We start from the raw sequence: 26,956 nt of genomic DNA, 5'->3' as shown, positions 1-26,956 counted from the left end.
GTATCCAAGCTGGGAAGTAAGTTTATTCTTCAGTCACAGGGTTTGAATTGCTGACAAATTGCTTTGCCAAAAAATGTAAAAAAAAAACCCCAAAAACAAACGTTTAATAATTTCACGTGTTTTTGTGTCATGACAAATTAAATTAGAAAATAAATGGGATTACAGAGTGATGCAAGTTGACTTATTCTCTGTAGAGAAACCTTTGTAACTGTATGAAACTGTCTGTCTTTGTGTGTTTCTTACTGAATTAATTGACCTCTCCTCCTCCCAGAACTCCACCAAGGCACCACTAAAGCGCTCTAATGTAGAGCGAGTCACCAATATGCAGATCCTGGTCCTGTTCGGCATCCTGCTGGTCATGGCCCTGATCAGCTCTGTGGGTGCTGCCATCTGGAACAGAGAACACACTGAAGAGTCCTGCTGGTACCTGTCCCGGGCTGGTGAGAACACACACACCAACACACACCACACTTCACAACCTGTAACTTGACTTTTCTTACAAGAATGAAATGTGTTGATTTTGGATCACAGGTTGAAATTTCTTCAGATTTTAAGGAAGTTGGACCAGCACACATTTTAAGAGTGAGTGTGGTGTGTTTGCATGCAGGTGACATCTCCACTAACTTTGCGTATAACCTGCTGACGTTCATCATCCTTTACAACAACCTGATCCCCATCAGCCTGCTGGTCACACTGGAGGTGGTCAAGTTCACACAGGCCCTCTTCATCAACTGGGTACAAACCATTTGTGTTTTGTAATGCATGTTTTCAAATATTAAAAACTATATTTGATCAAATATTCCTCATTAATTTGCTTGTTGTTGTTTTTTTAACCTCAGGATGTGGAGATGTACTACTCAGAGACAGACACACCAGCAATGGCTCGAACGTCCAATCTTAATGAGGAACTGGGCCAGGTCAGTCCCCCTCTCCCCCCATAAGTAGTGGCTATAGGATGGAAAGTAGGAATGCCCAAAATTGCCACTACAACTATACTCTCAATTAAAACAGAGTTTGTTTTAATTTCCTATCATCTGTCTGTGTTTTGCAGGTGAAGTATCTCTTTTCCGACAAGACAGGGACTCTGACCTGTAACGTCATGCACTTTAAGAAGTGTACCATTGCGGGAATTACTTATGGGTCAGTCATCTTTTCTGCTTTTTGCAAATTCAGTCGTGCCTCTTACAGTAGTTTTACCTGTAGAAGAAGCCATCTACTTCAAGAAAAAGAGCTCAGAATGTCACTAAATACATCTTTGTTTCCTTTAATCCCTAATTGATTAATGAATTCATGACTCAGACTAACTTGTAGTAAAGACTGAGCTGTTTATTAGTTTACTTGATTCACTAGTTTATTAAACTCTTGCATGCTTGATCAGATGAACTAATCAACTCATCAACTGAATTGATTCCTTTTGCTATACAACCTCATTAATCACTGCAGCCACTTCCCTGATCTTGACTGTGATCGTTCAATGGAAGACTTCAGGTTAGTGACCTTCTCCTCACCGTCCCTCTCATCTGTCTTCCTTTTCTAATGCACTATTCTTTATTTAGTCTCAGCATGCTTTGAGAAACCAATGTACTGTGTTTGCTTTGCTTGGAATGATGGATAAAAAAATACACCTATTTTATCCTGAAATACTGGATTTGTTGCTTGGATACCAGGAAATTCTCAAATTTTTGTCTATATAATAGTTAGATTAATTCCTCTTTGAATTACTGTTTTTGTCTCACAGCAATCTGCCTTCCAACAGCAATAATTCGACGGAGTTTGATGACCCAACTCTCATCCAGAACATCGAGAAAGAACATGTAGGTGTCTCATAAGATCTTCTCTGATTTCTTTCTTTACAACAAATTGATTCTGCACAAAATTGACCAGGTTGATAATCATGTCTGCTCTGGTTGTGTGTGTTTCCAGCCTACATCACCTCAGATCTGCGAGTTCCTGACCATGATGGCAGTGTGCCACACAGTGGTCCCAGAGATAGAGGGAAACCAGATCATTTACCAGGCCTCCTCACCAGATGAAGGAGCACTGGTCAAAGGAGCCAAAGGACTTGGCTTTGTCTTCACTGCAAGGACCCCGCACTCAGTCATCATTGAAGCTGTAAGTGTACTATGCACATTTTACAGTGGTAGATTATTTTTGTAATGCAAGGAGTTGACATTATGTGTTGTGTATTTCAGAGAGGAAAAGAGATGAGTTATGAGCTACTGAATGTGCTGGAGTTTTCCAGGTAGTACTTCCATACATTTTCTTCTCAGTCAATAAATAACTCAGTAACTGAAGTGTGTTTTGAAACTAAACCCACCTTCCTTTACAGTAACCGTAAACGCATGTCTGTGGTGGTCAGGACTCCCAATGGGAAGCTGCGGCTGTACTGCAAAGGAGCTGTATGTTTATCTCATTATCAGTGTAATTTATCACTCTAATAGTCTTCAAGAGCTTCTTCAAGAACTTTTCATAAGGAATTGCATTTTAATGCTGAATCGTTTTTTTTTTTTTTTTTGCAGGATAATGTCATTTTTGAACGTCTGACTGAGGCATCGCAGTACAAAGAATTAACCGTCGCTCATCTAGAACAATTTGCTACTGAAGGTAAGAGAGAGAAAGCGGGAGCAGAAGCTGTATTTGAGTTTGTTTGTTTGAAAATACTTTTTGTTTCACTTTATACTCATTTTTCTTTGTGTTGATGTCTTTACTGATCCATTGTTTCTTTGTCAACTCTACTTTTGGATTCACCTGTACATTTCACCTACACATTTCCAAAATTCTTGTATTCAAAGGCTTTTTTAATCATGGTTTTGTTGAATTGTGGTTTTTGTTAAGAAGTAATCTATTGTTGCCTTTTAGAAGCACATATAAACCTGCCAGTCTGAAACAGAGGTACAAAGACTTCACAGAGAGTCACAAATTTGATGGTATCAAACCTGGCTGGGCAAAATCAAAAAAGATGTGCAATTTCTTACAGTAATGACTCATGACCTCAATTAGACTTTAGCCTTATGACTTAAAAAACTTGATTTCATCTTCAAGAACAAGCAAAGTACCCACATACTTAAAACATTTTTGGACTAGTCACACCCTGTTTAAAAAGTAATCCAATCCTTTTCCATCACCACTCTGATTGATCGTCTTGTCTTCCTCTTATCCCATCCAGGCCTGAGAACTTTGTGTTTCGCCTATGTTGACTTGGAGGAAGGTGCCTACCAGGAGTGGCTGAAGGAGTACAATCGGGTCAGCACTGTGCTCAAAGACCGTGCTCAGAAACTAGAGGAGTGTTATGAACTACTGGAAAAGGTCAGTTTTCACTTTGTAATCTCTTACTTCGTAGTAATGTATTTGTTTAGAAGTGCTGAAAGGGTCTTAAATATCTCTAAGAGTTCAACAGTTGTAAGATGTTTTGTTTTTTTTATTTTTTCCTTATTATGATGATGGTTATAATTTCTTTTTGTAGCAGATATAATATTGAATAAAAGTATTGATAGACTGATATGAAGTGAAAGCAGCGGCATGAAAGTATGTGCAAGTCCTCTGAGTACACACTGACTCATAAACAAGACTAGGTCAAAACCTGGTATATGTCTGGACTGCGTGTGAAATGCTAGAGGGCTTTTAATTGAAACGGATACACGAAGTGGCGGCATTCAGACGACCAGTGGCGTAACTTCATCACTCAGTCAGTGACTCACTCACTCGGCTAGTGACAGACATTTGCGTTTATAGAGCTGGCCCCGCTGTTGTGGTTCAGCCAAAAGACACATATTTCATGTTTGCCAGCAGGTGGCAGAGGAGCTCCATTGTTTCCTGCACTTCAGTAATCATGGTCCCACTTCAGTACTCAAGTCTAACTTGTGCTCAAGTTTTGTGTCTTATCTTTAAGCAGAATATAAAGACACATTCTGCTCTTCGCTAAAAGGTCTACCATATTTTGGGGCTGACATGTTGGTTGGTCAGAAAGTTGGCACTGTACAGGGAAAAAGTGAACAACAGTGATATAGAGATTTTAGGTGAGAACACATGCATGAGAGAGTTAAACTGATAGGTGGCAAAACCAAGGATTTAGAGGCGAGAGCAGAGGTGAGAAAACTAAGTGAAGAGGGAAAAAAGAGGAAGAGGAAGCAGGAGGAGAAGGGGAGCTCAGACTGGGAGACCACAAGGGTAATTACCTGCACCAGCCTGCCAAAAGCCCAATAAAACTGGAGTCAACAACACAGTAGTGTTACCTTGTGTGTCTGTGCGAGTGTTTGTGTGTGCATCCGAGTGTGTCTAATGAGGGTACACGTGCATTTAAATGCTGAACAAATTAAAGCAAGGGGGGGAAAGGTAATGGGTTACTTCTTGGCACGAAGACACAGGGCTGGTACAGAAGTCCAAGAAAGCTGCTGTGCCAACTGAACTGAACTCGCTGGCATCCTCAAATTAGATATAGATGATATTATCTGGAGAGAAAGAGCCCTCACATACAGGCTAGTGACGTCTGGTTCTATCCTAAATACGATTTCTTTTAATTTACTTTAATCTTTTTTTATCAAAATTTTCTTGTCACTCTCGTTTTGAATCTTGCTCCTCTGTTCCACCAACAGAACTTAATGCTGCTGGGCGCCACAGCCATAGAGGACCGTCTCCAGGCTGGCGTGCCAGAGACCATCGCCACTCTGATGAGGGCTGACATCAAGATCTGGGTTCTTACTGGAGATAAGCAGGAAACTGCCATCAACATAGGTGAGAGAAAAGCATTTAAAGGAAACACTATGGCCAAAATGGAAAGTGAGAGCAGTTTATAGTGGAGTGATGTAGGCAAATCCATTGGTGGTGTGGAAGTCCCCTTGTCGTCTTAATTAAATTATGACCGAAATAATAGCGGGCATTATATGGGTCGTGAAATTCCAGACATGTCTCCAATCTCTCAGTCAAATGTGCCAGTGTACTCCGCGCAGAAGGGACTTAAAGTTGCTCAGCAATGATATTGGCGCATTTGGTTTCTTTTGGCAGTCGTAGAGGAAGTTAGTGGCAGATGTCCAAAAAAACAGAACTTGAAGAACAAAATCTTTGGAATAGAGACTTGTTGCTCCCAGTTTAACATTTGGGACATCACCAGAAACTTTACTGTACAAATCCTCATTTCTCATGCACCTTTTATACTATTACACTGACATATTGTATTGCCAGTACCTTTATTTTTTTGTATTTAGGATAATTATTACCTATTTTCCTATGTTTAAGTGGTGCAATGATATAGTTGAACTACGCACATCAGGCTACTATAGCACTATGAGGATGGTCACATACTGATGAAGGAGAATGGAGTGAGATAGCCGTGTGTGAAGCAGGATTTTGTAACTTCAATTATACAGGAGACCAGTCTTTCACCCGTGTTTTCACTTTGAGTAAATGTAATCTCTTTCCCATCCCCCATTCTCTACCTTCCACTATCTGTTTGTGCTCCTCAGGTTACTCCTGTCGTCTGGTGACACATGGCATGTCCCTCATCATTGTAAACGAGGACTCTCTGGATGTGAGTAAATCCTCCTCTTTCTCCTGCTGACTTCCATCCTGTCTGTGTACACTGTGGACAGTAGTGGGACTTTTTGGTGTGTGTTTGTGTATAGGAGGGTTGGGGGAGTGGAGGTGGGGGTGGGGGGGGGTCTTAAGAAGGTTACCGTGGGAACAAGGGTGTGGTCCACAGCCAGATTGGTGGGTGGGGCTCTTTGTGTGCTCACAGGTGCAGGTAATTAAAGTCTCTGGTGTCCTTTTGGAGAAAGGGATGAAAAGAGATGGGTACTGAACTATCACTTCTGTCTCTCTCTCTTTCATAAGCATTCACATACAGTACCTGGCTTTCAATGATCTCACAGTATTCTCACACTATTTGTGGCTTTTTATCTAACCTATTTCCGGCTAAATGCGAGCTGAAGGTACAGAATGTGTATATCTATTTTTGTCACTGCTCCTGTTTGCTGTTTAGAGTGAGATCTGAGACCCTCTTTATCTCTACATTAGATTTTTTACCCTAGTTATGTGTTCTTTGCATTCAGGCTTCATGTGTGACTGCTTTACCTAAGTGGCTTGATTGCTGTCATGTGTCTCTGTGTCTGTCTCTCTTTCACACACTCACACACACACGCACAAATACTCCCAGACTCCAACATGTGTGCCCACACGACATGTATACACACACAAAATCACAGTGTGTTCACTTTTACAGTTTGTTTATCTGCGAGACGGAGGAAATTATGGCTCATAAATTTTAAGCATTGGCACTGTGTGTGTGTGTGTGTGTTTGTATAAGCGCCCATTTGTAGGCCCTATGTGTGTATTAAATCTAGATGGAGAGACATCTATATTTGCATTCATAATTTTCCCACTTCATGTAAGCCATTGCACAGATGGCGGGTGTCTTGGATTGTGAGCTTTGTGATTTTATGAGTCTATAGCATGAACAACATGACATTAGAGGCCTCTATGTGGTCAACATTGCATCCAATTGGAATCCTATGTGAAAGGATTTTGATGTGGGTCATGATTTTAGATTTAATTGCACAACTTCACACCTATAATAATTTCGCTTTCCTGTATTATGCTTCTTGTAAAAGAAGTATTTATGAAATTTTACTCTTTCACACACGTATGAAAGTGGTGTCTGGAAGCTCCCAGGCTTTGGGAACTGCTGGTCTAAAGCCAGACAGCATGCAAGGTCACGCAGACGCTGAGTAAATTGAGTTGGAGTGAGTGAACATTTAATGTCAGGGTAATAAGGGTACTTTAGCCTGAAAATTGCCTATGCAATTTGTACAAGAGGGTGAAAGTCAATACAGTTATCACTGTAAGTGGATCACTGTTAATATGGTTTGAATGATTCTGTTAGCAACCTGTCTACCATGTTTTTTTTCGCATACTATTCAAGTAAACAGTCAAAAGTCTGGTCAATATAGTCTGGCCTGGAGGATCAAACATTTGGCTCAAACAGCTGTTAACATAAAAAAAATCTAGATTTTTTTTTTTGCTCTGCTGTTATTTCTTACACATAATTGAATTATTGTCTGTAAGCCTTATTTTCGGCCAAAGTGAACATCATGCCTTTCTTTCCCTTTGGAAATTCCTCTACAGACATTACACATTGAAGGTACAGATATAGGTCATTGATATAGGTCTATTAGCACATCTGACCAACATGTTTCGTTATTATTGAGTCTGACTATTTTTCCACCTTCATGTCAGAAAAGAAAACGTTCAAATCCACTTCCACTGGAACAATTTTCAAGCAGAAGAAAATATCTTCTACAGCTGAGTGACTTGAAATGAGGCAGGGTGTATCCATGGAGGATGTTGGCCATAACTGAGAGGTGCTGTCTTAAGATGAGGCTTCCAGTATAAACAAAAGACTGTGGCAAGAGAGTGGTGGGTTGAAGTGGGTGAGCTAATCAAGTGAGCATTTAGAGAGGGGGTCTCTTTTCAGAATCATTATTTTCAGACAATTCTTTATACTATGTAGTGTCAAATGACACTAAAAGACAACTACAAGGAGGGAAAAAAGACACATAAAAGCTTTGATGTGCTCCATAAAATGAGCTCAACACTGCACACCGTTGTTGCATGTAATATCCTTCTCTCTGCCCATGTTTCCTGTCTCCCTGCACCTTCAACTATCAAATAAAGGCAAGAAAAAATATTGTGTGTGATGTAGTTTTAGGCTTTCCTTATGCCAAATGCAGACAAAGACTTTCCGTTCAATACACACCATTTAGCAGCAACTTAAAACAACTTGGAGGAGTAGGGAATCCGCCTTTCAGCTGGAAACCTGGCCTCAATATACTGTAATGGCAACTGTCCACCCTGCTGATGTGTTCTCAAGCAAGTTTTTGAATGTTCACTAACTCCAGGGGGGCTGTTTAGATAAAATTAGACATGATTCAGTTTCATTGTCGTTAAACACAGTAAGTACTGTGCTCTGTAGATGACCCTAACACAAATGAAAACGTCTAATTTTGGAGTGAGTAAAAAGCTACTCTGTGATTATTGTTGAAGAGTTTTAAGATGAAACATTTGTCATTACTCAGAGGGTTCTTTTTGTAAAGAGTTTGTACTAACACATTTGTTCATAGCGCACTGCAAAGCTGAGAGGGACAGCTGGTGGACATGAAACATACACGATGGGTCATGAGAGGAATTTTTCATGTGACAAGTGTATGATCTACAGTATGCTTTAGTGGTTGGGGTGTGTGTAGCACACTTTCATGTATGTGTACATGCAGCACAGCAAACATGAGACTCAATAAACATGATAAACTGCTTTAACAAAAACTTTATACTAAATATACAGTAATCACATCCCACAAACAATCAGAAATATGTCAGATCGGGTAGTCAATATCCTCTCAATGCACAAATCTAGATTTGGACATGTGGCTGTAAGAGAGGAAACATTCTATGTGTGTATGTATGTAGCGAGCTCGTGTGTTCACGTGGTGTCACAGTCATGCCTGTCGATCAGGACAACTTGAGAGAGGTCTGGTTCTGACTGGTGATCGGCTTGGATGAAAGCGGTACATTCTTATCTCTCACTTAAAATAACTTGCGCCGGCTCAGCTTCTTTATGTGCGTATGCCTGTTTGAAAGTGTAACCTGCATATGAGCGAAAACAGAAGCAGCTTATCAAAATGTTACCTCGAGGTTGACCTCTTTCCCCCTTTTTTATAAAAATTTGTTCTACCTTTTCTTCTTCTCTATCGTGCCATCTTCCTTCTGTTGTCAGTGTGAAGGCTGATCTGTGCAGTTGCCAGTTTGGCGGCAGATGCTCCCCCTCCACCCCCCTCCTTCTCCCCAACCAAGCCCATTCTCCGCTCCATGTCTCCTTCACACCACTGCCTCCACATCTGTCAGCACCCTCTCTATGCACAGGAAGCGACTACACAGCCTCTGTGGTGTGTGACAGGAAAAATATGTGTGTTCGAGGGAGAGCAGGAACAAGCAACAAAATATGAGTGTTTATCTTTGTGAAAGTGCAGGAGTGTGTTTGTGAATAAAACAGGGGGAGTGTTTATTGTACTTTATTTATGAGATAGACAATCTGGATAGAGAGGGAAAGAGACAGAGGGGGAGACGAAGGGGGGGGGGGGGGAGCTGGCTGAGCCATGTGAGGGCGATGAGTGAGTGGTAATGCGATCTCCTTTTGGTGCTCCTCCTCATCAAAACAAAACCCTGTGAGCAATGCCTCCTGGGTAAACGGTTTGCGACCGCTGAGGCTGTGACAAGCGCCATCTGTCACCTTCGGATCACATGCCAAACACAGACTGACACAAATCTTTGCTCTGTCTGCTTCTGTTTAGTCAATACTGAAGGCCAGTCAAGCATGTACAGTTAAAGACGAATTTTCCTTCTTATTTCTGCCTCTGACACACACACACACGCACACACACGCACACACACTGTTTACTCTAGATGCAGTGGCACATGGTCACCCTGATCAACCTGATAGTTTCTGAATATACATTTCATCTAACTTTCCCACAATGCCCCTCTCCCCGTCACGCGGCCCGCAGGACAACTCTTAAACAAACAACATCTCTCTTCTGCTCATTAATCATCTTCATACACACACATTTACACACATTTAGTGCCTCAACTAGCATGCACTATTGTTCTGGAATTTACAACTTATGATGTTATTTTGTACATCTGGCCTCCCACTGTTTAAATCCACATGTGTGTCTGTGATTTCTTTTTTTTTTGTCCTTTTCTTGCTTAGTGGAGCTGTGTGTGTGTATTTGTGTGTGTGTGTGTGTGTGTGTGAGTTCCTGGCTCAGGCAGCAGAGGATGTGGGTGTTTGCACAGATGCACAGTCTGATAATTAAACGGCATATTAAAACTCACTGGTGACAGAATCTGCGCTTCAGATATGAGCATGTCTTTCTCCACCTTCTTTTCACTCAGCAGCTCTACTCTCTGTCTTTTCCCCAGAGCAGTTCACACTCCTTGTCTCTTGTCTTTCTTCCTGTCTTTGTGCCTTTTCTCATTTATCTTCCATAGTGCTTTTTTGTTTTATATTCTTCATACAGTATGTGCATTTTTTATAATGGGTCTAATCAGTGTGTGTGTGTGTGTGTGTGTGTGTGTGTGTGTGTGTGTGTGTGTGTGTGTGTGTGTGTTTGTCCTTATGCGTTTTATGGTTAAGTATGCAATGACAGAAGGTGACCTGGGATATCTCAAACCGTCCCCATACCCTGCCCATTTTGTGATCCAAATATAAACCTGATAAAATTCCATGCAGAAGGGCCTGTGAACATGGTTTACTAAGTGTGTGTGTGTGTGTGTGTGTGTGTGTGTCTATAAAAGGTTTTCCGCCCTCCCCCAGCTCAGATGCATATGAAAAATAAACATTTAGTTTGGAACATAAAAATGCCTACAAATGAGATCTGTCATATTGCAACCGGTGCAATCAAAGAACTAAGCTTTTTTTCCCCCTCCGAGGTCTCCAAAAATAGCAGGTAATTTAGCGTGAGAAAGAGGGAAGTTACATAGTAACGCATTTTTCTTTGGTCTCGTGTTTGTTCTGTTTGAGAAAGTGTTAACAGATCATACTGGACCCTTTTGTGAGCTGTTTCTTTTCATGTTAAGACAGCATTCTTTTGTCAAAAGGATACAGTTAGGTCTGGACTTGCTGTTATTTAGTGAGTGTCTGCCTGTTAGCTTTAAGCGCTAACTAGTGTTTGTACCTTAGTTACCTTTTTAATCTTCTATAACTCCCTGGAGACTTAGCCTGGTTATTATCCCGAGTTATCTTAGCCGGCGCTAAAGCTTTGACAGGACCTGCTGTGACAAGTCGCAGTGGTGTTGGCTAGTGAACTGTTTGCATTCATTTGGGGATTGACCCATGTGTGTGACCCTCGCTATATTTGCCTCAATGACCTTAAAGTTACACAGGTTCAAGCTATGGTAAATATCAGACACAACTAGAGATTGAGACATTATATACTTATATACTATATTATATATTAAAATGAATGAAAAAATCAATGTGGAATTTGCAACTGTCCTTATATCATGTTGGGAAATGCTTCACAGAATCAAAGCCCATGCCATGAAAATTGTGCAAGACTTCAAGCATCAACACCCTCTACCCTAAATATGTGTCATGTACAGTGTTTTTATACAGTCATTTTTAACTTACATGCTGTTTACTTTGCATTATGCTGCTGAGGCTTTTTGTGTCCATTCCTCTGTGATGGGGTGAGGACAAACTCCTCACTTGGAGGTTTTGTCACATACTCATCTCTCACACATGCACTACATGTAAACACACACACAGCCCCTGTGCACTTACATGCTAACAGACACACTCAAACATGCATACATGTGTTTTTACCCCTTTATAAAAACACGCACTGCACACACATACACACATAGACGCTTTGAGTTTTAGAACCCTGACAACCTGTAATCTCCTTTAATCCTTTCATTATGTTTTTGTTTTCCTTTCGCCTGTTTGGGGAAAAAGGTGAGTGCAAACAGGAATTCCGGCATACAAAGAAAAACACACAGCCTCAGGCTGAGAAAACAAGAGCAGGGAATTTTTGGGGAATAGGAGGGACAGTTGTGTGCAGAGAGAACACGTGTACATCACTGTTTGGCAAGAAAATAAGAGACTGCACTGTTCATATGATTGTGTAGCTGATCATTTGACAGAGGGGTCACTGGACTCTCAGGTCTGATGGCCACCAGTAACCCACTGTGAAAGACTATCTAGATACAAATGGTGCCAAATTTTTACATGTTTGTGCACTTTTGTGTCTGGAATGTTTGGTCCTGTGTAGCTAATTGCTATGTGTTTTAGTTGCATTGCCTATGTTTCCACAAACAATTCTTGTTATGGATCATTTCAGTCTGCGTCAGTTCTTGTCGTTTATGTGCATGAGTCGAATTCCACCACAACTCAGAAAACTGTCCCTAGATAGCAAGTTAGGGAGCCGTACGCTACACTATTAGACCACACTTGATGGATAAAACATTCCTCTTCCATCTATTAGATGTTGGACAGACTTCTTTTTTTGGCAATTTTGCCATTTTTGGACAAGTTGCCAGCATATATACAGCCTAGAAAGATTGGGGGAGAGGATGACATGCAACTGCTGGAATCAAACTGGGAACATTGTGGTTATATGATATGTGTTTTAAGCACTAGGCCACCTGGTTGCCCTGTTGGAGTGATTTTAATAGGCATATAACCTGGATGATCTGGTGATCTCCTTAAGGGAAGGAGACTGTGGTTCAAATATTTTGAACTCTTATTGAAAAAGCTGAAACTATCAAGCAGAAGTACTGTAATTGCTCTTAACCGTATTTATCATTATTTTGACATGATTTCTTCTTTGTTAACTAACAGAGCGGCCAAAAAACTGTCATGTAACTGAACTCTTGTTTAACATTCAAACAGTACAGATTCATGTTGTTTTGCTGATGCTCTGTAACATTGGGATACCATGGAAATCATGTAAATAAAGAATTCAGGTGTGCGTGTGTGTGTGTGTGTGTGTGTGTGTGTGTGTGTGTGTGTGTGTGTGTGTGTGTGTGTGTGTGTGTGTGGGCCTGACTAGCTAGTAGCGTGCCTGCTCCTCCACATGGAATTCATTACATCTCTGTGGGATGTTTATTTTCTCTATTAATCCCTGTTCCTCTATTATCAAGAGCTCCATCAAAACTGCCCCAAACTACTGCCCTGCAGGCAAGCTGGCATCCACACAAACACACACTCCAAACACACACACACACACACACACACTCTTATACTTTGCTGTTACACACATTAGTCCACCTCATTTATCTTTTTTCCGTCTCTGTTCTGGGTGTATTTGTCATTCTTTCTCCTTTGCCTTTCTTCATCCGCTGTGGTGTGTCGCTGCTTTGTGTGAAGATATGTGATCTAAGATATGATCCCATGGTTCAATATACCATCTGGAGCTTGTAGCATCAGCGTGTTGTGATAATGTCTACAACAACTGTGAACTTTATATTGGCATTCTTAATTGTTTGGTGTACACAGAAGCTAATTAATTCTTCCCCCAGATGAAAGCATCTTGTGAAACCAGGAGCATATGTCTTCCATTTGCCGACGGTGGTTTTGACCTTTCAACAAATTTGTACGTGTGTTTTGATGTGCGATTTGTATTTTCACCACTTTGTGAGGCCGCAATATCCCCACAAAAACCTAAAACCTGAAAATGCGGTCACTAGAAAGGGCTGCTGCCAGATTGCCTAAATCTTCCAGGGTGAGATTTAGAGTTATGACTGGTTAGGTGCAGATTTGGATTTAAGATTGTTGGCAATTAGTGGTGAGGTTCAGGGTTAGAGGTTAGGTTTTCACTGTAAGCCAACAGGGATTCCTCATAAATTCTTATACCACTAATGTTTGTATATTGCTGACCTGAAGACGAAATGCTTGAGATTTCGGATTGTCAGTAAACGCCTGTCAAAGTGTTGAAGGGGGAAAAAAGTGCATGTTCAATTAACAAAAAAAAAAGGTTTAAAAACAGTCTGTGTCTTTCTACTTGCAGGCTACTCGTGCCACTCTGACTGCTCACTGTTCATCCCTGGGCGACTCTCTGAGGAAGGAAAATGAGCTGGCATTGATCATTGATGGCCAGACGCTGAAATATGCCCTGTCCTTCGAGCTCCGCCAGGCCTTCCTCGACTTGGCGTTGTCCTGCAAGGCTGTCATCTGCTGCCGGTAGGGAACACTAATTCATGAAACGTGCACACACAAAAATGTTTCAATAATTTTATGGGGAATTTTATTTATTAGAAAGCTCAAACCAGGGATGTTGCAGTTCATGATCAGCCTCTTAACCCATAAATCTACGAGGGATGCCCCATGCACACGCAAACGTGCAAAATTATGGAAACTTATAGGGTGCTTTCACAAATGTGGATCACCTAGAAAATAATTAAATTCTGAATTCACAAAGCATAATAATATGAAAATGTTGTTTTAATGTTGCAAATTATTAATTATTATTAATTAAAAACTGTCCATGATGCAGTTGTTATAATTGTATTATTTTAAAATTATAGTTTAACTTTTAAACTCTAAATCGTCCTCTCAGTACTCACAAAATCCTACCAAAACACACAGAAACAACATAGAAATTGACAGTGTGGACAGAGTTCACACGTGGCAACCAAAAAAATTGAAACAAATCAGCCTGTAAGAAAGTGTGGAATTTTAATCTGTGAAAAGGACAAGCTCCTTTATTAAAACATAAATACACAAGACCATTGTGCGAGTCTCGACAAAACACCATGACATACCTGCACACTGCTGTCTCATTACCACTTCTTTTATTCTACATGGACATGACAGCATTTCCTCAGGTAAAGATGAGAGTGTGAGCTGTGATGGCGCGTTACACATCATCTTTTAATTAGATCCCAATGACCTCCAAAACATCTATCTATAAATCCAGCTAGAGTGTTAGTGGAAAGTGGGTGAGAGTGGTTGTCATTTTTAATAAAGTCAGCAAATCAAACACTGCAGGCACCTATTAAAGATAAAATGCAAACAAAAAAGGTCCATTGAATCTCACTAATTACAGATTAATTCTCACTCTGCTATGCGCATGATAGAGAGAGAGAGTGTGTCAGTGTGTGTGCGTGTGTGTGTGTGTATGCGCAGGTCTGAATACCTGGCATGCGTGTGTGTTTGTAAAGGTTGTCGGTTGCCCGTGGTCAGTAAATGAATCAGGATGATAAAAGCCTGTCGCATTGCACAGCAGGAGTAATGTAATACACTGCACTGCATGGAAATGTCAGAGTCATGACTCACTTACTGCTGGTACCCCTGGACTGGGCACCAACACACGCACACACACACACACACACACACACACACACACACACACACACACACACACAGAGGGAGCGTTGTCATTATACATATCCATTCATACAAAGTGCAGTCTGCTCATTGAATGTTTACTGCATGTTCCCTTTTTTGGTCATGTTCCACTCAGCACCAGCTGTGATGTTTAACAAAAGAGTTTCCACTCGTCCTTTGTCTGTGAGCGAGCGTGTGTGTGTGTGTGTGTGTTTCTGTGTGTGCGCGTGCAGGCAGGAGGGAAGTAATTGACTCTCCCTTGCATATCCAGGCCATATCCGGACTCAGGTCTCCGAGGCCTTGCAAACAGCCTCGAGCTTCCTTTACACTATCCCTCTCTCTGTACACCTCTCTCTCTCTCTCTCTCTCTCTCTCTATCCCTCTTTTCATCCCTCCTTCCTTTCGCCTCCCTACCTTGGACAGAACTGGGTATCTAACTTAAATTATTTTTTTTATGCAGACCAAAATGTATCCATAACAGTCAACAACTATCAACTAAGAGTTCCTGATATGAATCAAAATTTTATTAAAATTTAGATTTTTAGACTTTATTTTATTTAGCAAAAGTTTTTGTTTGGCTGCATGCATTTATGCAACATTTAACAATTGAGAACCTTGGCTTCTTTTGTCAAATGAAAACAAAAGGTTTCTAGTTGAGAACATTTTTATATTTATTTATTTAGCAAGGTATCAAATGAAGTGTTGCTCTGGTATTGGGTACTGAAACTCAGTCAGTGGTTCCTAACCTTTTAGGCTTGTGACCCCTTAACACAAATCAATGTCTCATCAAAGTTTATATTTATGTGAATGGAGCAGTTCGTTTCAGTTCAGCTGAGCTGCATGCACTATTTAATTTGAATAATTATAACGTCTGATGAGATGAAACTTAAGTCCAAATAAACATTGTTTTGTAGCATTTTTTTCCTATCCTGATGATTTATCTTGCAACCTCTTGGGGGGTCTCAAACCCCATGTTGAAAACCACTACTGTAGGTGATTCCTGTTGTGAGCGTAAGTGCACCCTCACCGCAATATCATTAATAAGGTGCCTGTGTATAACGAGCTATAGCTTTGGCTTTAAAGTATAGAGGTGTTGGTGAGATTATGTCTCACCCACGTTATGTGTGTGAGGGTTCACAGTTTGGGAATGTGTGTGGTGTGGTGTGTGTGTGTGTGTGTGTGTGTGTGTGTCTCAGGGGATGCAGAGTCGGTTGCACCCGTATGCATGGGTTCCTGACTTCACTGCGCGTTTGTTTATAGGAGGACTTAGCGGCTGCTTATTTTCTGCCGAGTTCCACCGTGAAGAGCACTGGGAGCCTTTCATCTCCCCAACGCCAGACACTGTTAGCAGTGTTTAGAGGAAAGGTAGAGCGAGACAGAGAGAGAGATAAAGAGAGATTTGTGGTCAGAAGCCGAGAGACATACACTTCAGACACAGAAACAGGAAAAACAAAGAGCAGAGGTTGATCCCATCCTTCAGCGACGACTACAGAGGCCAAGACTCTCTGAGGTTTTCCCCTGCAAATATCCCACAGTGTGCAGTGTGGGGCAGGAGATGTGTGTGTGTGTGTGTGTTTGTGCATGTGTGTAAATTTGTGTGTTTTTGCACCCGCCTGTGTACGAATACTAAGCAGACCACCCAGCTGTGTGATTTCAGCTTGACCGGGACATGATCCTACTTATATATTCACAGAAGATAGACCATCTTTATGACCCGTGGGTTTCCAGCCGGATGTGTGTGTGTGTGTGTGTGTGTATGAAGGATCATACATCTGCTCATGATTTCCTTTTATCATATCGTCATCAAAATTATGATATTGCATTCCGCATACATGTGATGGCTCCTGCAGCGACACGTGATTTTATGTTATATTATTATCAAAGCTTTGACAAACATGCTAATACTGCATTTCAGAAGTGAGAGCTGTACTTGACACAGAAACAGCAACAATCATTGTGAATGTGACTCCGCCTTTTTCAAAGAACTGTTTGAAGTATTGGCCGCACTTAAAACGAATATTTCAGAGTTGATACTCAAATTGCTATCGGCTAATACATCGCTGCGGTTCAGGTAATTATTATAATCAGGGAAATGTAATATAAATATTTAATATTGGGATTGTGGTTAATCTCATAAGTAGCCAGTAGGCAAGTGGCACATTGTTGAATATCTACTTTCTGATACCTGATAGTTAACTGTTAAAGCTACAGTAGCTGACTTTGAAGAAAAATACCCCCGCCCCTCCTCCTGTAGCCCCTACCATACCTCCAAATGATGTTCAAATGTATGAATTGAAAGTAAAACCCAAACTTCCAAACTTAGTATACTGTAAATTGTAACGAAAACACTTGCCACTAGCAGTTTTTGTCACTCATAATACACATAAGCCACTACAGTTGCAAGTCCTGCACTGTGGGAAATATAACACGCTTTGTTATACAAGTTTAATCCCAGCATCAGTATCAGCTTTCTCCCATGTCCCCTCTTTTGTAGACATATTTGTTTTCACTGTACAGGTTGCAGGCAGTAAGAACAAGACTCACTAAAGCTTGTGCGCATGTGAACGACAGGCAGTAGGAACGCCTCCTCATATAAAGCATGTTTTGAAAACAGAGATAAAGACAATTCAACCCCAGTAACACAGTGTCTCACAGTGTGTGGTGCTGGGATTTCTCTCACAGAACCACAGCTTGATTACATTCCTACCAATCAAGCTTGATTACTCCCTGATATCTCTCTAAAATGAGCTATTATCCAGAGCTGAAACTTTGGACTATACAAATAAAAATCTAGTAAACAAATTCACATGAAAAACAGATTGTTTGAACGCCAGTGGCTGAGGAAAAAAAAGAAACGCTTGTTGAAAGCTCCAGAATAGCTACTACATGGACCTTGTGATGAGATTGACGTTGAAACTACTGAAGAAAATAGTCCCTAATAGTTTACTGTAAAAATGCCTTGATCTTTGAATTAGCATTTTAAAGACCAAGAACAAGATGAGTGGCACCTTCTTCTACCAGCCTCCCCACTGGATTTTTTCTTTTTTACTTTCAGCCCCCACTAATTTAACGCTTCTACAGTTTCTCTCCATTGCAGATGAGGGCAGAAGTGAAGGATTGATGGAAAAATTACAACCAAAACCCCAGTGTGTGAGGATAGTGGCTGCCGGTCATCTCATCCTTTGGTTTCACTTGTTCACATATTCAACACATGGCCCCATAAAATGCACAAATATCCATAGTACTTCAGCAAATGCAGCGGGCCCCGAGGGAAGCATCTGTAATCGAGCCTCCCTGAGTCCTTCATTGTCAGTGAAGAGACAGAACCGGTTATAGAGAGGGGATCAGTGATACAGGTCAAGAGGGTGGGGTACCACTGGAAGCTCCCTGAACACACACACACACACACACTCAGATATATGCAGTCATGCACGAACCCACACGTATATAAACACATCAAGCATGAGCTACCCAGAGTCTTATTAGTAGAACAGTGAATCATTGTTTCCTAATACCCAGTGAAGAGCAGTAAACAGAGCCCTGCAGTGTGTGTGTGTGTGTGTGTGTGTGTGTGTGTTTCAGCCAGCTCTGCATCCATCTCTTTATTTTTCCCTTTCAACTGTTTCCCACTCTTATTTTTTCCCAGGCTTTATTCTGTCTCCAAATGTATTTCTTTCTCTGTCACGGCACTCTTTTATCTTCCCCTCTCTTCTCCACCTCTGATTTTCCTCAAGTACAGACAGCTGTATACACTTAATATCAACCAGCCATAACTATCTATCTCTTCTCTTTCTACAGAGTGTCTCCGCTGCAGAAGTCAGAGATCGTGGATATGGTGAAGAAACACGTGAAAGCCATCACGCTGGCGATAGGCGATGGTGCGAACGATGTGGGCATGATTCAGACGGCGCACGTCGGAGTGGGAATCAGCGGCAACGAGGGCATGCAAGCCACCAACTCCTCTGACTACTCCATAGCACAGGTGGGGTGCAGGCAGCATTGTGAGACAGAACGCATTCTTTCATATGCATGGCTACGGTCTTACAAATATGTTACAGGCTTTAGAGGCATATGTAGATAATGGATCCCAGTCTGGTTGTCTACCCTGTTTATGTGTCTTTAGGCAAGATACTGAATCCAAACCTGTTCACTGTTCAGTTGATTTTGATCTTTGACCTCCCTGCGGGGGGACAACTAAAGGGAGAATTTACTTACAGCGGTCTCTCAAGTATCAGTACAAACACACAGCTTTTAGCAAATGTTTGTATGCTTGGAGTGAAAGAAAGTCTCCAAGCAAAATTTGGAAAATCCCCTTTTTCTGTTTTTATTTTGTTCATTTTCAGTTTTATACAAACTATTGAATAAATGGTCATTTTATACCAGGTCATTTTCAAAATTTAAATATTTGTCAATTCAATTTAAATTGACCTCCAGCAAGAACAGCTCATAGTTCCCCATTAATTGTTTTGTTGATAATATACAGAAAACAATCAAGTCATTAATCAATGAAAAATGCCAAACATTCTGTTTTCAGCTTCTTAAATATGAGAATTTGCAGCTTTTCTTTGTTTTATATAATAACAGTAAATTAAATGCGTTTAGATTCTGATCTGTTGCACAAACCAAGCAATTTCAAAATGTCACCATGGGCTCTATGAATTTTTTATGGGACATGTTTCACTATTTTTATAACTTTTAATAGACAAAACAAATAATTGATTAATTGTAAAAAAAAAAAAAAAAAAGAAGAAAAAGACAGATTAATTAAAAATGGATTGAAAATGGATGAATTGTTAGCTGCAGTCCTTATTTCCATCATCTGTGTGGCTCAGAATTACAACTACAAGAAAATTATGTGAACAGGATAAAAATGAAATTCAAAGGAATTTCCTGATTACATAGTCTAGTCTTTTCTGTCTCTGTTTTACATACTGTGTCACTTTCTCTGTTTGAGTTGTTTATCTTTTAGCCCTCAGGCATCTTGCACAACTTCTCTATCAGTGAGCCTCCTCTTTCCTCAACTTTCCCTTTTTCCAGTCACATTCTTGATATCCTTGCTGTTCTTTGTCTTTTCTCTGATTATGTGAATATTTCTCTAATCCCTCTTTATGTCTCCTATTGGCAGTTCTCCTACCTAGAGAAGCTGCTACTGGTCCACGGGGCGTGGAGCTACAACCGTGTCACCAAGTGCATCCTCTACTGTTTCTATAAGAATGTGGTCCTCTACATAATAGAGGTAGGCGCCTCACCATCTCTGTTTAACACACACACACACACACACACACACACACACACACACACACACACACACACACACACACAGTTACATTAACAGAGACGTTTTGCAGCTGTTTGTCGACATGGCTGACAGTGATGGAAGAGGTGCCCTTCTGGTGTCTGCTTTCTGTCTTTATTGCACACACACACGCACAGAAAAAAGTGTGTTTAGATCAGCAGTGATGAGACCTTGGCTCCAAGGGTCGACAGCTTTGTGAATGTGTGTGCGTGCGTGTGTGTGTGTGTGTGTGTGTGTGTGTGTGAGATGAGGGGGCACACTGCAGCCCTGGCCTGCCTGTTATGAGGAGTATTTGTCAGCTGTGCTCCACACCCCTCTTCACCCCCCCCCAACCATCACCCTCTGTCTGACATTAAGGATGCCAGCAGGTGCAGGTCCTCATGAGAGCCACTGCCTGTAGCCTACTGTCCTGCTCACACCACCACTCTGTCCCTGTGTGTGTGAGAGTTTCCATGATTATCTCACATGATTGGCTCCCTGCAGAGTGCTCTAGGCCAAAGGTTAGAGACTGTCTCTGTCCACTTAGTGGAGACAGAATAAGGGGGATGGGTTTGTGTGTTTTTGTGTATCTGACCTCACCCCTAGGCTGTTTGCTCCACTATATGCCCCAGGAATGCTACAACACCCATCAGCGGCCCCAAACATTTTCTCTATCTGCTCTCAGATCAGATTGTGTCTGCTCTCTGTGTGTGTGTGTGTCTGTGTGTGTCTGAGTGTGTGTGTGTCTGTGTGTGTGTGTAATGGAGGTTTACCCTGGTCCAGAGTCACATTTAGACACTGTATTTTGGTAAATTAACTTCCATAAAGTCTGAGAGTGGTTTCAGCACCAGCCACAACCTGAGTTTGGAATGCTTCCTGAGTGCCAACAAGCACAGAGCTACAGGAAGTGTAACGACTCTGCTAGCACATTTTATATTTAAAAATCAATATATGCTGTGGAATAATTACTGTACTGTTGAATGAGAACCACCATCTCTTTTCTGCCTCCATCTTTCACCAGTGTATTGTTATTAGCTCTCGAACTTATGACCACATCATATTTGATTAGAGATTTTATTCGTTTCTTTTTATTCAAGGTGTCTTTACCGAAGGGTGAAAATGTTGAAAATGAGTTTCCCGTTAACCTTCATGCATCTGTGAGAATATCTGAAAGCTCAGTTGCTCTCTTCTTGTACTGTAAAATAATTAAAGTAGGATCTTTCACATCAAGAAGTCTTAAGTCTTGTAAACTGAAGTAGACCCTCATTCAAGTAGCTGAATCTTAACTTATGAACAAAATGTTTTCTCTAAAAGTGACAACAAGTGACCAACAGTTCTCTGGATTTTTTTTTTGGCTCAAGTTAATTTAAGTCATGTGTCCATATCACTTGTGAACACCAGTAAAAATTTGGCCATCTCTCCCTGCTGCTTCCACTATCAGTACCTCCCTAAGGCAGCTTTACCCTCCGCTATTGTTCCTCTCATCCCCTCTCATCCCTCTCTTTGTGTTCCAGCTCTGGTTTGCCTTTGTGAACGGGTTCTCTGGCCAGATCCTTTTTGAGCGCTGGTGTATAGGCCTCTACAACGTGGTGAGTATCCGCCCTCTCTCCCTCTCGAACTGTCTCCCTCTTTTTCCATGTCTCCACTCTCTCCCTCAATCTTACCACCCCTCCCTGTTCTCCTGGATGTCAAGTGCCGTCTCTTGCTCTCTACCTATCTGTCAATCAATCTCACTCTACTTCGTCTTCTTATCACCGCTCTCTTTGCGTGCCAGAGACGTTTGTATGTGTGCGTTTCTGTGTGAGAGTGTCTTCTGTGTTTTGGCGACTGCTGTGTATGCTTCTACATCTGGTTTCTAATGCCTTCAAGCTCCCCAGTTTTAAAAAGTTATGGATTTCCTTTTAGTGACGTCAATCTGATGTGAACACTGCTTGTCCAGCTATGTCAGTAAAAAAAAAAAAAATAAATAAATAAATAAATATATATATATATATATATATATATATATATATATATATATATATATATATATGTGTGTGTGTGTGTATGCACAGTGTTCTGTGGGTTTTTAATTGCTGTATGTGTGTGTTTACATGTGCAATCCAGATATTTACTGCACTGCCTCCATTCACTCTGGGGATATTCGACCGGCCGTGCAGCCAGCAGAATATGCTCCGTTTCCCACAGCTCTACCGAATCACCCAGAATGCCGAGGGCTTCAACACAAAGGTACATACTCGCACACACACAAACCATGAGCTGCATCTAAAGTTAAAGTTAAATCTGTCATTTCTTCGCTCTGCATTTGACTTGTAATGCCTTGTCTGCGGGATTGACGAGTGATGCCTGCTGTTTGTTTGGTGCGCCAGCAAGTAAACACGAGTGGCATGGAGACTTGGATATTTCCATGGCAACCCTAATGAGATTCATAAGGCCAGAATAAGGAAGTCTTTCATTTTAGAGGGTACAGCAGCAACCCAACCTACTGTGTATGTGTACGAGTGTGCGTAAATGTGTGTGTACAGGAGGGCACTTTTGATGGCAGGAACACAGTAAAAGTTGTGTGTTACTGTGAGGAATTGCTGTTTTTGTATGTTTTTATGAGTGTGGGGGCATATATGTGTGCTTTGGCTTTAGTTTGCACTGACTTGTTTCCACTCTTTTCTCTCTACTTCTCTCCTTTTCAGGTGTTTTGGGGCCACTGTATCAACGCACTGATTCACTCAATTATTCTCTTTTGGTTTCCGCTCAAAATGTTAGAGCACGGTGAGTGACTTGCCTGAGCACCTCCTCTACATTCAGCTAATTCTGGTGGTTAAGACTTTGTCATGAGGCATCTGTGTGTTTGTGTGTGCTCTCCACAGACTCTCCCTTCAGTAATGGTCAGGGAAATGACTACCTATTTGTTGGAAATATGGTCTACACAGTAAGCATCTTACTCTTATTTCCTATATGTGTGTGTGTGTGTGTTTTTTTTGTATCATGTTTTTATTTCTGTGTCTTTTGGCATGCAGTCATGTGCATTTTTCGAATATGCACAGTATTTGTGTACACACCAGCACTGTGTTGCTTACTCAGAACTGTCAAGGGTCTCCAGTCAATCTAGTCTCGTCTAGCCGGGCTGTCTCCTCCCCACACTCATCCATCTCTTCTCTTTATTCACTTCTCCATCTCACACTCTCGCTATCATTTTACTCCCCAAATTTCAAGTGAATATCACTGGTGTTTATTTGTTGTGGTATGTGTGTTTGTGTGGACTACAGGAGGCTGTGTGGGGGTCCGGGGTATTTTAGTAGACATTGCTGAGTTTACTATATAACATTAATGTTTATTATCTCCACAGTCGCCAGTGAACTAATCCGGTTTCTCTGTTTTGTTTTTTTATTTGCCCTCCCACTCCCCTGTGTGTGTGTGTGTGTGTGTGTGTGTGTGTGTGTGTGTGTAGTATGTGGTAGTTACAGTATGTCTGAAAGCTGGAATGGAGACCACCGCTTGGACCAGGGTAGGAACATTAACACACTCGAATACTTCACACCACATGTCCTGTATTTTACTCAACCGTTGATAAATAAAGAGGGGGGGGAGGAGTCTCACTCAGTGAGGTTTTCTCATAACCTAGTCTAAATGCTTCACAGTCAGGGAAGGCATGGGAAAAGATGTGGTTTACCTTGATCTCGCGGCGAAGGTTTGAGGTTTCTCAAACTGCAGTTGCTTGCACCTCTTTGTCCAACCAGTTCACTTGTGGCTGATTTTTTTTTTTTTTTTCCATAGCTCCCAATATTTCAAATGTATCCACTGACAAAAGGACTCTGAAAAATGTCCAAATGTTGATTAAATTAATGAAATGAAAGAAGTTGAAATGAGTGAATGGACGTCATCACTGCTCAGACAAAGGAGGAAAATGGGGAGATTACCATCTGTTAGAAGAATAGTAAACACAGAAATAGAAGAGCGAAACAGATTTAATTTAAGATAGTTAACTTGGAGACCAGATGTCCTCATTCCTTTCAAAGAGTGTTAAATTCAAGTCATGAGAAATGTATTTTTCACTCATTTACATGGCTAGTGTCAAAAGTTGAAATGTATACAGGCTATTGTTATGAATTTCAGGTTTCTCATTTACATACAGTCGAGGATACGGGCAGCACAATGTCATGGTAACTTATTCAGTATATTAACTTTGTTACTACTGAGAATTTAATAAAGAACAAACTGCTTACTTTTTAAAGGTAAATTTGTATGTGGAATTCGTCCTCATGTTTCCAACTCTAACTTTTATTACTACATGCCACAACATCTGTCAGCTCTGGCTGCTGCATGGAATTCCAGGGAGAAATGGCACCCGCTAGCAGTAATAATGCTCAAACCCAGACTACACAATGTTGGCTCTTGTGGTTATTGAGAAATGACCTGTGTCCCAGACTATCAACAGCCAGCACAAGAAAAAGCAATGAAGCCTCGTTCACACTGTTAATGTTAGCATTTATGAAAATCCTGCTGCTCACTGTCACAATCTGCCAGAGAATAGATACATACCAGATGTCTTCTTGATAAGAAAAAGAACTCATAATATTAGTTGAATGCAGTGTATGCAGGCAAACCTTGAACAATTGTTCATAAACTTTGCCTCAGTAAAATACAAAATGATGATTTAAACAAGTAAATATCTGAACAAAGGATAAATAAACAAAACTAAGAATCTGAGAGAGCATTAAGTTCCAACTTGCGTGCCGGGAGAACGTAAGCAAGAGTTGGATGTAGAGTTAAGATAACAGTAGCTCAGACATGATGATGACGTGATGGCGACATGATTTTGGCTACTGTTGGAAAGGGAGAGACAGAGATTGGCAGGATGGACAGAAGGGCGCTGACACCTTTGTCCATTCAGCTGTCCACACAACAGCCAGACAGTAATGAAGCAGGGTCCCACTGGAATTCACACAGTGTCCCCTTACAGCGGATCACAGAAAGAGGGACGAAGACAGGGGAAGGAGGGAGGGAAAGGTTGTCTATATTCGGATGAGCTGTATGTAAGCTATTTGACCTCACGCTGTCTCTCTTTTTTGTCTCTTAATCTCCATCCTCCACTGAACTCCCTCTCTTGGCTCTCTACTTTATCTCCGCCCCCCTCCTCCTTGTTCCTCATTCCTTCTGTCCATCTCTGTTTTAGTTTTCCCACCTGGCAGTATGGGGAAGCATGGTTCTCTGGATGGTCTTCTTCGCTGTCTACTCCGCCATCTGGCCCACCATCCCCATCGCCCCCGACATGCTGGGCCAGGCAAGTCACCTCACCGTAAACATGTGTCAGTCATTTCAGTAACAGGGGGTAAAGGGGGTTAAAATAGCCCTTCCTTCTACATCTCTTTTCTGTAACCTCCATCACCTGCCCCTCCCTTCTTGGTTGCCAATACATGGCGCCTATGAGACTCACCTCTTGGGTGTTCCACGTCGGCACTGCTGGAGCCCTGGGGGGAGATTTATGCCCCGGCAGCCCCTCTCACCAGGCTTCCCGCACCTGCTGCGTGTCACCCGAGCCCCGGTCTTTTACTGCCCTCTGTGGAGGTGTTGACTCAAGAGGGTGGGCTGCTGCCGGTGGTGATTAGGGTCTGGTGGGGGTGAGGAGAGTGTACGTGGGGACTCCTTGATTGAGAGACTCATTTTAGAGTTTACGGATAAAGAGAGGGTGGAGCTGGGGTGCCCCACTGAGTGGGTAGAGAGTCTCGGGAGGGGAAAGGAATAGGGCCGTCTCAACTCCCCTCAGCCCATTAATTCAATTTGTGTCAGAAATCAGGAATGCGGTCAAATATCTCTGCAGCTGCTCAGTCTAACTGGGGAATGGTCAGAGACACTCAACCGGCACCCCCATCCCACCATCGTCCCCCCCTAACTACCCTATTACCTCTCTTATTTCCTCTGCTCCCGCTATCTATATTTCCATCTGTCCATGGGGGACAGGGGATGGAAAAGAGTTGTAGATTCTTGCTCAGAATAACTGTGTGTAAGTTTGTGAAAATAATGTGCTATGTGTGTCCAGCTATGTATGATTTGTGTTGATAGTAGGGTGGTGGCGACCAACAGTCTGTTTTTATGATTATGACAAAGTGGAGAAAATCATTTAGCATGCCTTCATCCTCACAGTGTATAAAGACCATGTGATATACTGCATGTCCAGCCCTGTAAAAATGAACTGTGTGCCTCTGCATGTAGGTTTTTGTCACAGAGACAAACGTAGTGGATGTGTAGATCCAATTGGATTGTCTGTGCCTTGGTTGTGATTCCAGCTGCTGCAGAGGATATTTCCTAATGGTTTTCCAATTAATTTTCCTTTTTGCCTCTCCCTCTGGGAGCCAAATTGTCTCTATATCTCTGGATCCAAGCACGGGACACAGGAAACACATGATACAGGCAATAAAATTGAAGTTAGGGACGTCACGGTGCATGAAGTGTTTGTGCCTATTGACTTTAAAGTTCACGCCTAGAGACTAAGCCTCAGGCTTGTGAAACACTAAAGATAACCAAAGGGGACATGTTGGGTAATAAAGGCAAAATTGGAGGGATTTACAGTAACAGGCGAAGACAAGTAACAGAAGATACAGTCGCATAATGAAAGGAAGTTGTGAAAGAGTAAGATTGGAGGGAACCACAGGAGAAAGAGATGTGTGGGAGTAAGAGGTAAGACAGACAGACAGACAGGCGGTGGTTAGATGCATGATTAATCCCTGAAGACAGACTGAGGATGAGGGTCATAGGTCAGTGAGCCAGGCTGCAGGGACAGGTAGGGGGGATCTGTGGTTAGTCACCAGCAT

The 26,956-nt window shown here is 41.6% G+C and overlaps 1 protein-coding gene across 6 annotated transcripts in view; it reads left to right on the top strand.

Annotated features, from left to right (window-relative positions):
• Nucleotides 1-26,956, top strand: part of atp8a2 (ATPase phospholipid transporting 8A2) — a 51,180-nt gene that overhangs the window by 18,734 nt on the left and 5,490 nt on the right. For all 6 annotated transcript variants that reach the window (XM_067577874.1, XM_067577873.1, XM_067577871.1 and 3 more), the window contains 22 exons: nt 272-440; nt 608-735; nt 840-917; nt 1,052-1,140; nt 1,444-1,488; nt 1,739-1,814; nt 1,924-2,112; nt 2,193-2,242; nt 2,330-2,399; nt 2,520-2,604; nt 3,167-3,306; nt 4,593-4,731; nt 5,460-5,524; nt 13,557-13,729; nt 18,674-18,857; nt 20,001-20,111; nt 21,665-21,739; nt 22,257-22,379; nt 22,838-22,916; nt 23,015-23,076; nt 23,596-23,652; nt 25,321-25,428. In XM_067577874.1, coding sequence (XP_067433975.1) covers nt 272-440; nt 608-735; nt 840-917; nt 1,052-1,140; nt 1,444-1,488; nt 1,739-1,814; nt 1,924-2,112; nt 2,193-2,242; nt 2,330-2,399; nt 2,520-2,604; nt 3,167-3,306; nt 4,593-4,731; nt 5,460-5,524; nt 13,557-13,729; nt 18,674-18,857; nt 20,001-20,111; nt 21,665-21,739; nt 22,257-22,379; nt 22,838-22,916; nt 23,015-23,076; nt 23,596-23,652; nt 25,321-25,428 — 2,295 coding nt within the window. The remainder of the gene's footprint in view (nt 1-271; nt 441-607; nt 736-839; nt 918-1,051; nt 1,141-1,443; nt 1,489-1,738; nt 1,815-1,923; nt 2,113-2,192; nt 2,243-2,329; nt 2,400-2,519; nt 2,605-3,166; nt 3,307-4,592; nt 4,732-5,459; nt 5,525-13,556; nt 13,730-18,673; nt 18,858-20,000; nt 20,112-21,664; nt 21,740-22,256; nt 22,380-22,837; nt 22,917-23,014; nt 23,077-23,595; nt 23,653-25,320; nt 25,429-26,956) is intronic.

The sequence above is a fragment of the Thunnus thynnus genome, chromosome 21 (assembly GCF_963924715.1).
Source record: "Thunnus thynnus chromosome 21, fThuThy2.1, whole genome shotgun sequence".
Taxonomy (NCBI): Eukaryota; Metazoa; Chordata; class Actinopteri; order Scombriformes; family Scombridae; genus Thunnus; species Thunnus thynnus.
Note: the sequence above shows the minus strand (reverse complement) of the source record. Positions and strands in the feature narration are given on the sequence as shown.